General features: G+C 38.5%; 1 protein-coding gene across 2 annotated transcripts in view; it reads right to left on the bottom strand.

Annotated features, from left to right (window-relative positions):
* Positions 1-13,466, bottom strand: part of LOC122813004 (beta-2-glycoprotein 1-like) — a 281,969-nt gene that overhangs the window by 130,581 nt on the left and 137,922 nt on the right. For both annotated transcript variants that reach the window (XM_044085104.1, XM_044085105.1), the window contains exons 5-6: positions 12,273-12,461; positions 3,663-3,842 (exon numbers count right to left, since the gene is read on the bottom strand). In XM_044085104.1, the coding sequence (XP_043941039.1) occupies positions 3,663-3,842; positions 12,273-12,461 (369 nt within the window). The remainder of the gene's footprint in view (positions 1-3,662; positions 3,843-12,272; positions 12,462-13,466) is intronic.

Raw genomic sequence — 13,466 nt, 5'->3', positions numbered from 1 at the left:
AGCTGTATTTTGGTGGCCATTTGTTTGAAGTAGTTGTTCAAATAGACCTGTTTTTCTGGAGTGAGAAATACCATCTGGGAAGTTGTGTTCAAACTTGCTCCCAGGAATGCAATTTTTTGACTGGGCACCAGTTGTGATTTCTTTTCATTGATGGTGCACCAAAATGAAGATAGGATTATTTTTACAAATGCCAGGTGCTGAAGTAGCAATTCCTGACTGTCCGCCTCAATCAGGCAATCGTCCAAATATGGGAAAATTTGGATATTTCTCTGCCTGCAGTATGCAATGGCTGGAGCCAGGCACTTTGTGAATACTCTGGGTGCAGTAGATAAGCCACAGGAAAGTGCATACAGCCCGTCCTGAAGCATAGATATTTCCTACAAGACTCCCTTATGGGGATGTGCAGATAAGCTTCTATTAAGTCTAGGGTGACTAACCAGGCATCCTTGGCTAGCATAGGGAGAAGCTGTGGCAGGGTAAGCATTTTGAATTTTGGGACCACCAGAAAAGTGTTGAGAATTGATAGATCCATGATTGGGCGGCAAGAGCCCTCTTTTCTGGGCACCAGGAACAGTCTGGAGTAGAAACCCTGTCCCCTTTGTTCTATTGGAACAGGTTGAATGGCCCTGATATTGAGCAGGGAAAGTACTCACTTTTGAGCCTCTGCCCACTGGTTAGCAGGAAGGTCTGGAAACCCGCTTGGGGTTGGCAGTGAATGGAAGTAAAATCTGTACCCCCTTGGATACAATGTTTAGAACCCATCGGTCCTCAGTAATGGACATCCAGTTTTTGGCATGAAGGGCAAGTTTTTCTCCTAGGGGCGCAAGTAGTTGGGCAGGGCTGGGAAGGATAATTGAAAAGTCATTGTGAACTTTTTCCATAAGGGGGTGGCTTACCATCCCCTGTTTTTGAGGTGTGAGCACTCCATTGTTTAGATCGCTACATATCCTGAGACTGTAGTCTTGGTGTTCTGGTTCCCCTGGGTTTGGACTGAGAAGGCCTGGAAGTGGCTGGAAAGGACCAGTTTTTAGAAGGTCAATGCCTACTGAATCTAGGTGGCTGCAATTGTAAGAATTCTTTAACAGTTTGCATAGATTTAGCTTATTCTTCCATCTTTTTAAGAACCCCTTCTGCTTTGGTGCCAAACAAACAGTCCTGATTTAAAGGAGTGTCTAGTAATTTTGATTTGACATGGTCTGGCAAGGTTTGTTCCTTCAGCCAAGCATGCCTTCTCAGTACAGACCCAGTGACTGCAGCCCTGTAAGATGCTTCTACGGCATCAAAGCCACACTGCAAAGTATGCTTACTAACTTGGTTTGCAGAATGCATTAACTCTTGTAAATCTTTATTTTCTGCAAAATCTGGAAATAACACCATTTTTTGTTTAATTAGTTCCATAATATGTTACTGGTACTTCACATGTAAACTGGCAATTTAATGCCCTGATGGCAAGAGTTGCAGAGGTATATACCTTCTTACCCCATCTGTCTAAAGCTCTGGAAACCCTGTCTGAAGAAGTAGGGTTTTTGGCTGTAGTAGCCTTAATACCTTTAGGTCCCTGGGAAATGGTCTCTGGATCCATAGTAGGATTCTTAAACAGAAATTTGTGAGAATCAGGTACTCTGTAGTACCTGTCAGGTTTTCTAGGGGCCGGTGGTAAAGTGTCTGGAGTAAGACTGGATTCCATGAAGACATATCTACAACATCCAGGACAGGGGGTATAGCTAGAGGCCTGTGCTGAGGCAACTCTAAAAATTCTCTGAGTCTCTTTTTGGACTGAGGATAGTCCTGGCATTCCCAGCGGAAATGCTCTCTTAAAGTATGCAAGGTTTCACCAAAAGAAAAATCCTCTGGAGGAGAGGCAGAGGGAATGGATTCCTCTGCATCTGAATCCTCAAAGGTTGATAAGGGTATGTCCTGGTAAACAGAAGGGTCAGAGTCATCGGACTCCTGGTTTGTAGAATCAGAAAGAAACTCAATCCTTTGTCTCTTAGCAGGGGAAGTAATTAGGGTGATAAGGTCTTCAGCCATTCTAAGCATTTGTTTTTGTGGCATGGTAGCTTCAGCATACACTTTGGTCGTCAGTTTTCTCGGCGTAGTGCATACTCTAGGCCTGAGAAACTCGGTAGTTTTAGCAGAAAATAAAGTGGTTGGTTTAATGCGAACAGCGGTAGGTCGGAATATACCCTCAGAAGCCGATGCCTGCACAGAGGCTCCGGACCCATCCAAGGTAGAGACATTCACAGGTTCCATAATCGAAGGAGCATCTCACAGCATACAGGACTCTGAATGGGTCTTATCAGAGGCCTGCGAATCTGTAGAAGTGGGCATCAGGGGCTGCAAAGGCACCTCACTGAGTACCAGCGGACTGGCAACTAGCCTAATAGAAGCGTCATCGTCAGTTTTGGGTCTATGCAGTCTGTCTCTGTCTTTATCTTTACGCTTTTTTGAAAGATCGGTAGTCGGATGGCTTATTGAAGCTATTTTGGAATACAGAGAATGAGAGCGAAAGAATTTAGCAACAAAAATAGCCTGACGAATGGTTCGGGCTTTAAACAAGGCACAAAACCGACAGCGAGGGACGTCGTGGTCTGGGCCTAAACAAATGATGCAGTAAGAATGAAAATCTCTGTGAGGTATTTGTTTTCCACAGGCAAGACAATTGTTAACTTTTTCTGACATCAGTTGGAGCAAGAAAAAAGAATCCCCAACAGGGTACTTAGCTTTAGAAGACTTCAGGTTTGAAACTCGAAAAACGAAAATTTCAGGTAACGGCTGACCGGCACTTGTGAACTGCTTCTGCTTCGGGCTCCTTCTTGGCAAGAAAGACTGATGTAATGGTGTCGGCTGCCTGTTTTATACCCTGATGACCTGATGTCATGGAAGAAGTGACAGCATCCGACAGAGAAATTACAAGACTCTGGTATTTGGGCCGACTGAGGGCTACCTGCAGGCAGATAACCGAAGTGTGATGACTGCAACAGTGAAACACAAAGAACGTCCTTCAGTTTCACAAATAGTGGTATATTCTTTCATTCACAGTAGGTAAATTAATCAGAACTTCAGCAATGCAGACCAAATAGATTTAATAGATAGTAGTCCAGTGAAAAGTATCTATGTGAGTATATGAAAACTGGCAGTGGAATATTTAATAAAGTTATGAATGAATTCTGTTGGAAATTTGAAAAATGGCAGTAAATAATTAATAAAGTTAAGAAGGAATTATCTTCACAGAATGTTTGGTAGAACATAAAGCTGTATATTCTGTCAGTGAAACTGGTGAGTGCCAGCAATATAAGTTATTTTCAAACAGTGGTGTATCACAATATGTCTAGCTGTCATTTAATTAACAGTAACACAACGGAACATGAAAACAAACTGCTAAGAATACAATAACTTTTCTTCTCTTTTCCCAGATAATTTGAATTTATCTGTTTTTTATGATTGCTGGTTTCATGTAGCATAGCTGATATTAATTTAAGAATTAAACCGTCATATATGTATTATTGTGAAGGACAAATACTAAAACCTGAATCTGTATGTTGGATCATTTTCTGTCACTTTTGTATTTTCTTGACTCAAAATGACAAGTTGTAGTCACTTTTAAGCACGTATTAGTCTATGAAAGCAATCAGCTTTATTGTACCGCGTGAAATTCTTACCTTTGCAGGATGGCTTTGAGGACCATTCTCCATTTTTTTCACATGTTATCTCCATAGGGCCATCCAGAGTAAAGGTAGTTTTGCAAGCATATCTAAGAACTTCTCTGTAACTGTAGTCTCTTCTATGGGCATAGACCAGGTGTCCATTTTTTATGTCTCCTGGGTATGGGCAAATTACATCTGTGATGAAGCGCAAACATGTTATCATAGTTTACTCTAGCAATAACCATTTTTGGTCTGTTACTATTTCTGTATGTACACATGAATATTAAAAGCTATTTAGTGCATTGCTGTACTCTGTTCATTGTATAATTCAAATACAGTGATTTCTAACTTAACTGCAATTATCAAAGACAATAGAAAAGTTACCATTTTGTAATTAAAAATTAATTGAGGCCATGGCCAACAAATTAAGTTCTTCTAAACAATTACATAATAAATGCTATGAGCTGGATTCCAGTGGTGATGTGAGTGCAAGGTGAAAAAAGGGAAAAATAAGGCAGTATAAAATGTAAATAAAATAATTACACAAATAAATCATTGAGATGCATCATGAATATCAGCTATTCTCTTGGCTGAGTGTAGAATGAGTAACTGCAAAGCAATGATTTCAAATATTTTAATTGAAATACACAATTTGAAACTACATTCAAAATATATATTTTTATGGGGACAACGTTTTCAAGCCCTCACATGGGGAAGTTAGGGCCCTTGTGCTCCTTGAACAAATATAATTATCTCCTTGTGAAAAAGGAATATTACTTATTGCAGTGTCCTTCATTAAGTGGTCTGGGTCTTTGTACTTCTGCAGATTAGTGGACAGCAGGTCTTGGTACAAGATGATGGTCCCGATCTAGGATAGAATGGCTGATGAAAGAAGATAGTGTGGGGGCGTTGACGGTTAAGATGTTAGAAAGCCTGTAGGTTTTTAATTTAGTTAATTCAGTATGAACTTTAATACTATAAGTACAGGCTCTTCATCTAGAATATTCTAGAAGAAAAAGCAAGATTTCATTATAACAGCGAGCACTAGTGCATGCATGAATACATCACTCAGGGCAGATTGTATGAAGTAATATTTGGAGGGGGAACATACCTCTTAACCTTTTAGCGAAAGAATTCTGGACAATGCCATAAAAAAGGTGCGGTGCAAAGCCCAAAATCAGGGACAAATTTTAAGTATTGTTCTTATAAACTTAGACAGTTGATAGATTAACAGCTTTTACATTGACATGCATTTTCTGAAGGATGTAAAGTTTATGACTCAAATGCCTGTCATTCTTTTATAACTTCAGTACTTAGCAGAGCTCTCAACCTTTACTAACAGAATTTGGAGCAAATTAAACATAACTAAGGAAAAGGCCCCAAATGAAGGACACATTTTAAATGTTGGAACTATTATCTTAGATATTGGAAAAATGATTTCCAATTTTAGGAGGAATAAAAGACAGAGTCAGGTTATAAGCCATATCCCAGAGCTCAAAAACGGCTCCTTAGGGGATGAGGGGAAGAAATACTAATCGAAAGTTCTCACTAGCCCTCTGTTGAAGGCTCATTTTAGGAGGAATCACTCATCTCACTGTGGTCATATAACCAGGGTGCCTAGCCTGAGGATGGAGCAGCTCCGGTGTGCAAGGTATTCATTCATCTGCCTCTTTGCTATAACACACCTGTAGAAATTGAAATTATTTAAAGTATACCAGTGGGGGAATTGAGTAGTTGGGAAGGATTGGTGGCAAGAAGCGTGTGAGGGAGAACTATATTATTAAAAGTTTATTAGTAAAAGTTATACAAAGATTTAGGGTATTAACTCTGTTGACTTCTGTTTTTTAGGGCATGCAGTTATATAAGATTACAGGACTAAAAAGGCACGTATATGCTATTTATATGTTCCTAGTGATTGTAACCAACATGGAGCATTTATTTTGTTCTCCACCCCCCTCATGACTTTGATTTAGTTGTAGTTCCTATGTCATATTTAGACTTTGTATTTGTTCTTATTTCTATGTGGTTGATCTAATTAAGAGCCAAAGCTAGAATAACCATTTTAAGTAGAATAATGAGCATTTTAACATTCCACACTGATGGCCACCACATAGCTGAACCCCCGCTCCTTTGGTTAACAGCACATCACTTATGGCCTTCTGTGCAACAAAAGCCTAGAATACTTTTGCTTAGGTGACCTTTCGTACTTAAGATGCAAAATCATAGTTGGTTATCTGAATAAAAGGGCACAAATATGTTAATTTGGTTCCTTACCCCTCAGTTATATCCTGCATTTAGCAATGATTTCAGTTTACTGGCCATCTCCCTTCGGACTTTCCTTTTTTATCATTTCATAGTTTGACTGGTTCCTTTTAGTTAAATCATTTATTCTATAAATTTAAGCAAGAGCCAACGATAGTTTAAAGCTATTTGAAAGAGAATTCATGTTAATATTAATATTTTTTCTCCCCGACATAGATATTACGATCCTATATATGAAGCTTGCAATGCACTGTAATTTTTTGATATTTCTTATCCCTCTATTTTAAGCTCCTATGGTAAATCTGCTAATTTAAGTAGGAAAGATAGTAATCTTTACTCTATGTTCCTTCAACAATGTATATTGCCACCACGTGGCTGGATCCCCATCACTCACAGACAGCCCTCTCTGCAATAATTTTCTAAACCTGCAACAGGTCCGCCAACACACCTCCCAGCCTTCCCCAACATTTAGGGTCTTATTTGCACTTTCTTTATGAGATTTCCAACCTATAACATACTGCACCAACACCGGCTCCCAGCCACCCCACCAACCCAAACCCAACCCCCATTTAAACAAGGGTGCTACTTGTCTTTACTCTTTACTAATACTTTTTAATCCACTACTAAATAGTGCTCCCACGCATGCTTCTCACCACCAATCCTTCCCGACTACTCATTTCCTTCACTGGGACACTCCCCCAGTCTAGGCAAGAAATAGTGCACTATCTGAACAGCTTTTTCACTGAGCAGCGCTTGAAGGTCTTCTTCTGCTGATCTGATTTAACCGAGATAAAATAAAGATATTTAAAGATCAACATCCATTTACTTTATTGAAACTGCCTAGACTGGCTAAAATAGCCTGGGTCTATATTAGATAAACGAAAGTTTATCTAATTGAGCGCTGACATAATCGAAAATCCCGGAACTCAAAATCACAATTGTGGTGGGGCTGTGCCCCCCCACACCCCCCAATAAACATATATTCCAACTTCGAGATCACACTACAGTGAGGAAAGTGCAAATATTCCCATCTTCACTGTACCCCAATCTCCATGTCGAGATCCTGGATTTTCGATGATGTCAGCGTTCAATTAGATAAACTTTTGTTTATCTAATATAGACCCCCTAAAATACACCAGGTGAATAAGCGATGACTGTAGGGTCTGCTTTTTAGCATTTTTTTCCTTACAGATAACACCTTATCTACTGGAACATAAGGACCAAAGCATCATAAACGAGCTCTGCCCATGGGTACAAAAGGAACATACTCCAGCAATGAGCCCTACTTACCATCGAGAGGTCCTTCCCATGAAGATCAAGATCATCAATGAACAAACCTCACAACTACTTACTGACTGAAGGAATTTATTGGTTTTAGAACCAATAAAAATAATAAAGTTAACAAAAGCAAAACTTTAAGGAAATAAAAATGTTAAGGCAATAAAAATAAAACATAATAAATAAAATCAATTTAGCCTTTGCTTCCACAGGTGCGTTATAGTGAAGAGGCAGACCAATGAATACCTTGCACACTGGAGTTGCTCCATCCTCAGGCTACACTAGACTGGGAACCTGATACCCTAGCATGTGACCACCGTGAGATAAGCACTTCCTCCTAAAATAAAAACAAACCCTCAATAGAGGGCTAGCAAGAACTTTCAATTAGTAATTTTAGGAGGAATGGAACAAAACTTTGAAGAACATATATATATATATATATATATATATATATATATATATATATATATATATATATATATATATATATTTTTTTTTTTTTTTCCGGACAGTGGTACACTAAGATAACAAGAAGTGTCTCATTCCCACAGCCTGCTTGGCTAGCAGTAAGCAGAATGTCATACATTATTAATCTCAGATTAGTAAAGCTTTGAAGTGGTGTCCAAGTAAGTTATGAAAGTTCTGTAAAATCTTGTGTCTTTGTTGTGTTAAATATACCTAGTCAATTTTTAGAGGGTTCCACATTTAAATAATGACATAAAAACTGACATAAAATGTTTACATGCTAGTCTCGCCTAGCAGATAGCATGATATAATCTGTGGTCTTCACTACTGTTCCAGATAATAGAAACAGTGTGAACATGAGTAAATTACCAAGGCTTTGCAGAGATTTTTGTATTTGAATAATGCTAGTACTTCTGCTAATGCTTATCATTTTAAACTTGAATAACTTACAGAGGCTCAACCTGTTGGCACATGCTTTAACAAAGGTGCCACTTCAGTTGTGACACTATTTATTTTTACATTGCATTTTACGAGACATTGTAAAATCATACCAGTCACCTTGATAGCATGCTTTGGTATCTGATGTAGCTGTAGTTATCAGAGACATTTAAACAACTATTCATGGTAGTATGAGATATGGGTGATTACCCCAAGAGAAAATTCATTTTTGTATGTCTTTCCTAATATTCTTATTCTTTGGCAAAGCAGTATTTCCTGCAAAGTTTATTCCACAGAGGGTTATTTGGTGAATACTTCTTTGATGAACTGTCCTAAACCCTGAATACATGTGTCACCTCAATAGTAAAAATGGGATTGAGAGGAGACTGGTACATTTTGGAAGAAAGTCGTTCTCTATATTTTATTACTAGAATTCATGGTTGAGAGTATCTAGTCTCATAGACTGGAGAACTATTTCTGTATTGACATGGATTGGGAATGGGGTGCATTAATGCTGCTAAACTCCTACTGAGCACTACATGTGCTACTATGTACTGGGTATACCTTGCCTACTGATAAACAAATCTGCAGAGTATTATCCCCTTCTGTTCTGTGAGTCACACAGACGATTCATAGGTACTAACTAGACTATTGATCTCTGAGGATTTTAAGAAGCCTAGGTTTGCATTCCATTGATAGAATTTAGCCCTTATATTTTGCATGCAAATAACCCATGGACTAGCAGATAAAAGGAGATGCTGCAACATATACTTGTCGCTGGCATCTATGAGGGACATGGCTGCTAAAGAAGTGGTTAATTTGTGGCTTCCAATTCATTCGTACAAATTACATTTGAATAGAGTTGAGAAGTATTCACCGTGATACAAACCCATCCCCCTTATATGTTTTATTTATGCTGCAAAAGAGGTTTAGATCCCTTGGCTAGGTTTTCATGCTAGCATTGAACTTGTGAGTGTGTAATAGGTTTGACAGGATAGGGTCTATTGAGGCGCTATATGAGAGACAGAGGTTGCTTCTTAGTAGCACGTATGATATTAAAAAGAAGGATAAGGCTTTGAGATGGTCTGCAAAGTTTTTCTGAATTTTTTAGTGAGAAAGTGTTGTGTTGTGTTGCTCCAGTTGTGACAAGTGTTTGGAAAGGTACATACCAAATGGGGCATTATAATCAATAATTAGCCTGATGAGAGATCCTCATGGTCAGAGCTCCTGATGGTACCTTTCCTGTTTGCATCTACTTTTCTGAAGTCAAAGCCAATACCAAAATGCACTGGCTGTGCAGTTATTGAATCCTCAAATGACTTAGCCATCCTGAAAGAAGGTTTGTCCCAAATAAATAAATCATGGACTGAGACTAAATTCAAACAATGCATTGTTGTAGTGTTTGGGAAGTCATCTACCCCAGAGAACTGTAAAATTGATAATACAGTGCAAAAGTTGACCCAGTTGTTCAGGATTTAGGAACTTGTGGGGATAGTGACCTAACTTTTGAGCAAAGTGTGTCCATTGTTGCAAGAAAGTCCTTCTATATTGCACAACTTATAAACACAGGTAGTGTGTGTAGCTCTAGTGATGTCATTGTCCCCTTTTACTCAGCCCTCATTAGGCAAGTCATTGAATATAATGCTCCTTTGGCATGTATCTGTCCAGACATATGCAACAACTGGAACACCCACAGAGATACCTTACAAAAAGGATACAAGGCCTAAACAACATATATTACATAGACCGACTCAAAGCCCTTGCACCATACTATGCATCCTACAGACTGCTAAGAGGTGACCTATGTCTGGCATACAAGGCATCCTCTGACCCATTACTGACTGATTTATTACACATCAGCAACTCAAATGGCATCAGAAATACTTGGCCTATGTACATCTAAACCTCTTCTGCAAAATAAACAGAATGGTTTGGACGGACAAGTATATTAAATAGAGGATACCGCTGCTAAAGAACAGAATCCCCATCCACATCCCTGTCAATATTTGTGTGCAACTTAGATGTGAAAAAGAAAATTTGCCCCAAGACGACCCCCTGTACTACTAATGGAGGGAGACAGCTCCAATATGCTTTATCCCATGCATGGGTCCCCTCAAATTGTCTATGGTATGATCCCGTTATTCTCATTAGGGGTCACATATAATTATCAACCATGGGATGGGCAGGGGCTGTCTAACCAAATGACATAGATTGGAAATTGGCTAGGCTTAAAATGGCCAAAAAAGGCAGCTAGCCTAGTACTTACCTATGAACACATGAACCTATGAACATATGAGAGCCAAGTACAGTGAAATGATTACATCCCTAGATCTGGGCATCATACTTTTAGATATAAGCTGTGCAATAAAAATGACTTCTTTGCAACAGTGGATATGCTTTACTCAAAGGAAATTTTGTTGCAGACATAGGTTCCCAGATTCTTGAATGTGGGATCGATTTTCAGGGATGTGTTGCCAATGTGATAGTTACAAAGAATGTCATGCTTGTTGAAGGATACAATTATACATTACTTGGTTTTTGGTTTTACTCAGTAGTTTTGATGCAAGCTATTTGTTTGGGAAAGACCATCTTGGTGGATTTTGGTGTTCTCTGTGGAGTTTATGATAGCACCAAGTTTACAGTTATCTGCAAATCTGGTCAGCCATAACATTTGCATTGACCTTCAAGAATTAAATGTCAAAGATGAGTGGTCCAAGGTTGGAACTCCGCCAGTGATGAGTGTTTTGTTAGATGCAGGACCATCTTCCCTAATTTCCTGTGAGTGTTTGTGTGTTTGTGTGTGTGTGTGTGTGTGTGTGTGTGTGTGTGTGTGTGTGTGTGTGTGTGTGTGTGTGTGTGTGTGTGTGTGTGCACATGCGTGTGTGTGTGTGTGTGTGTGTGTGTGTGTGTGTGTGTGTGTGTGTGTGTGTGTGTGTGTGTGTGTGTGTGTGTGTGCTTGTGCATGTTTGGTTAGTAGCAACCACTTGGAGTTATGAGACTCATAAACGTGAGTCCTGCAGCAGTAAAACTGAATGAGAAAAATATGTATACTATTTGCAAAGTCTGATACTGCTATGTCTTTGGATGTATTCCTCCTTCTTCAAGGGAGTTGGTGATTGGAATAATTGATAAGGTGTTTACCTGACAGACAAGAATTACAGGGCTTGATTCTCACCAAGGGAAATTGGCTAGGCTTCAAATGCCGTACACGGGCAGCTACCCTAATATTTTCCTCTGATCCTACAAACAACAAGCTTAGATATAATATATACGTATCAGAGCTATGATGATTGTGGGGAATTTTCCTGCTGTAAAACAGTTTTAAGGACATAATAGAAGGCTTACAATTCACTATTCCTTTTACTTTCACTAAATACTAGTAATACTTTAGGAACTTTCATGTGAATGTCTTCAAATTACAATAATGAGCTCCACTGTGCATGTGTATGCATGTGTATGCATCCTGTTCCCCAGTTTGCTATCCAATGAGATACACAGGGATTTACATTTAGCTGGGAGAGTTTATCTATGATACTTCAGAGTGGTTCAGAGTCAAATATCTTCAAGAGGTCTAAACATGTGATTTATAATGATTTGTCATCATTCATTGCTTCTGTAAGTTCCTCAAAGACAACAGCCAGGTTAAGTAGGCAAGATCTACTCTTGATGAATGCAAATGGGCTTGGGCTAAGAGTTTGTAGGTTGCCTATGTTCTTATGTATTAATTCTGTAATGATCCTTTCCATAGATTTAAAGATGAGGGTAGTTAAGCTTATAGGTGAATAATTACCTGGGGGCAGTCGATGCCCCACCTTTGTGTAAAGGGGAGTGACTGTTACTGTTACCTGTTATACATTTTCTAGTGAGGAGTCGCCATCCCCTAGTCCACATATATTCTGCTATATATAGCAAACTTGCATACTGAAATATAGCAATATTCCATTCTTTGTTAGGTTATGACTCTAAAATTTTCTGTACATATTTGCCTCTGTGATTCTTTACTTTTTTATATGAGTCTATCTTTAAAAATACAGTCTTACACACAAAAGAAATCTCTATTACCATTTGAAGAAAAGTTCTATAATTACAACATATTTTATTTATTATATTATTATTATTATTATTAATAATCAAAGCTGTTTACTGTAAACCAACAGAACACTGAACATGCTTTCCACTTACCTTGACATTCAGGAATCTGACTCCAATTTCCATTTGACATACAGTAAGCTGTACTATTACCAATCAATGCAGTTCTGTACAGGCATTCAAACTGTACAACATCATTAAGGAGGGAAACATTTTCAGCTCTTGGCTCATAATAATGAATTTTCCCATATGTAGGTACTTCAGGGGGAGGACATGTTACAGCTATGGAAAAAGTAAATAAACAGAGAAAAAATAAACCTTTGCAATAGCTGACTTTCCTAAGGATATTTTGTTCCATTCCTACTGTTATAGTGCTATCTTTTACTTAATATATGCCTGATGTAAGGCTATGCTATTTGTCATATAGCAAGAACTACTTTTTCAAGGTAGGGTTAAAGTGACAACAGGCTGCCTCAAAATCTTGCCAAAGAACACATCTTTACAGCATGACTGGATGCTGTGGCAAATCTACAAACAAAGCATAAGATATTAATCCTTAAAAAATAATCTGGGTGAGATTCACATACACTCACTACAGTAGCACAGAAAAATGCATGCAATATGGCATCTCAAGATTGAGAAATAATGGCATAACATGGCTACAGATGCAATATGGTCCTCTCCACCAAGCTGGCCTCTGATGTTTAGTACATTTGCAAATGATCGGAATAAAGTAATTCACAGATAGCTATATTGCATTTGACAGCAGTTGTATGAAAGGCAAAGGCCATAACAGATGTATACTAAATGGACAGTAGCCACTGTAGTTCAAGTGCATCACAGTTATCAAAGCTGTCATTACTATACTGTAATATTCCAAGCCGCTCTTCTAAAACATATATGCTTGCAGATGTACACTATTGGTGACATTTTTATATAAATATATATGGGTCTACTTGGTATGGTCGACATTTCACAATGTCAAAATTCATATCGCTGAGACCATATGATCGACACTTGAATTATCGACCATGCAAGTAGAACATAAAAAAAAAAAAAACTTACCTTAACGCTGCTAGCAGGGGGGCTTTGCCACCTGCACCCCCTCCATGGGGGGATCTGGCCCCCACACCCCCCAGGAACTTAAATATATCAACTCTGACATCGTACTACATTGCGGAAGTGGAAATCTTTCCATTCCTCACTGTAGGGAGATACCGATTAATGAACACACAAAATATCATCAAAATATAATTTAAAGCACATTTAATCTAATTTAAATTTAGT

This window comes from Protopterus annectens, chromosome 10.part0 (genome assembly GCF_019279795.1).
Source record: "Protopterus annectens isolate FY-2018-M chromosome 10.part0, PAN1.0, whole genome shotgun sequence".
Lineage (NCBI taxonomy): Eukaryota > Metazoa > Chordata > Ceratodontiformes > Protopteridae > Protopterus > Protopterus annectens.
The sequence above is the reverse complement of the archived record's forward strand: the minus strand, read 5'-3'. Positions and strand labels throughout refer to the sequence as shown.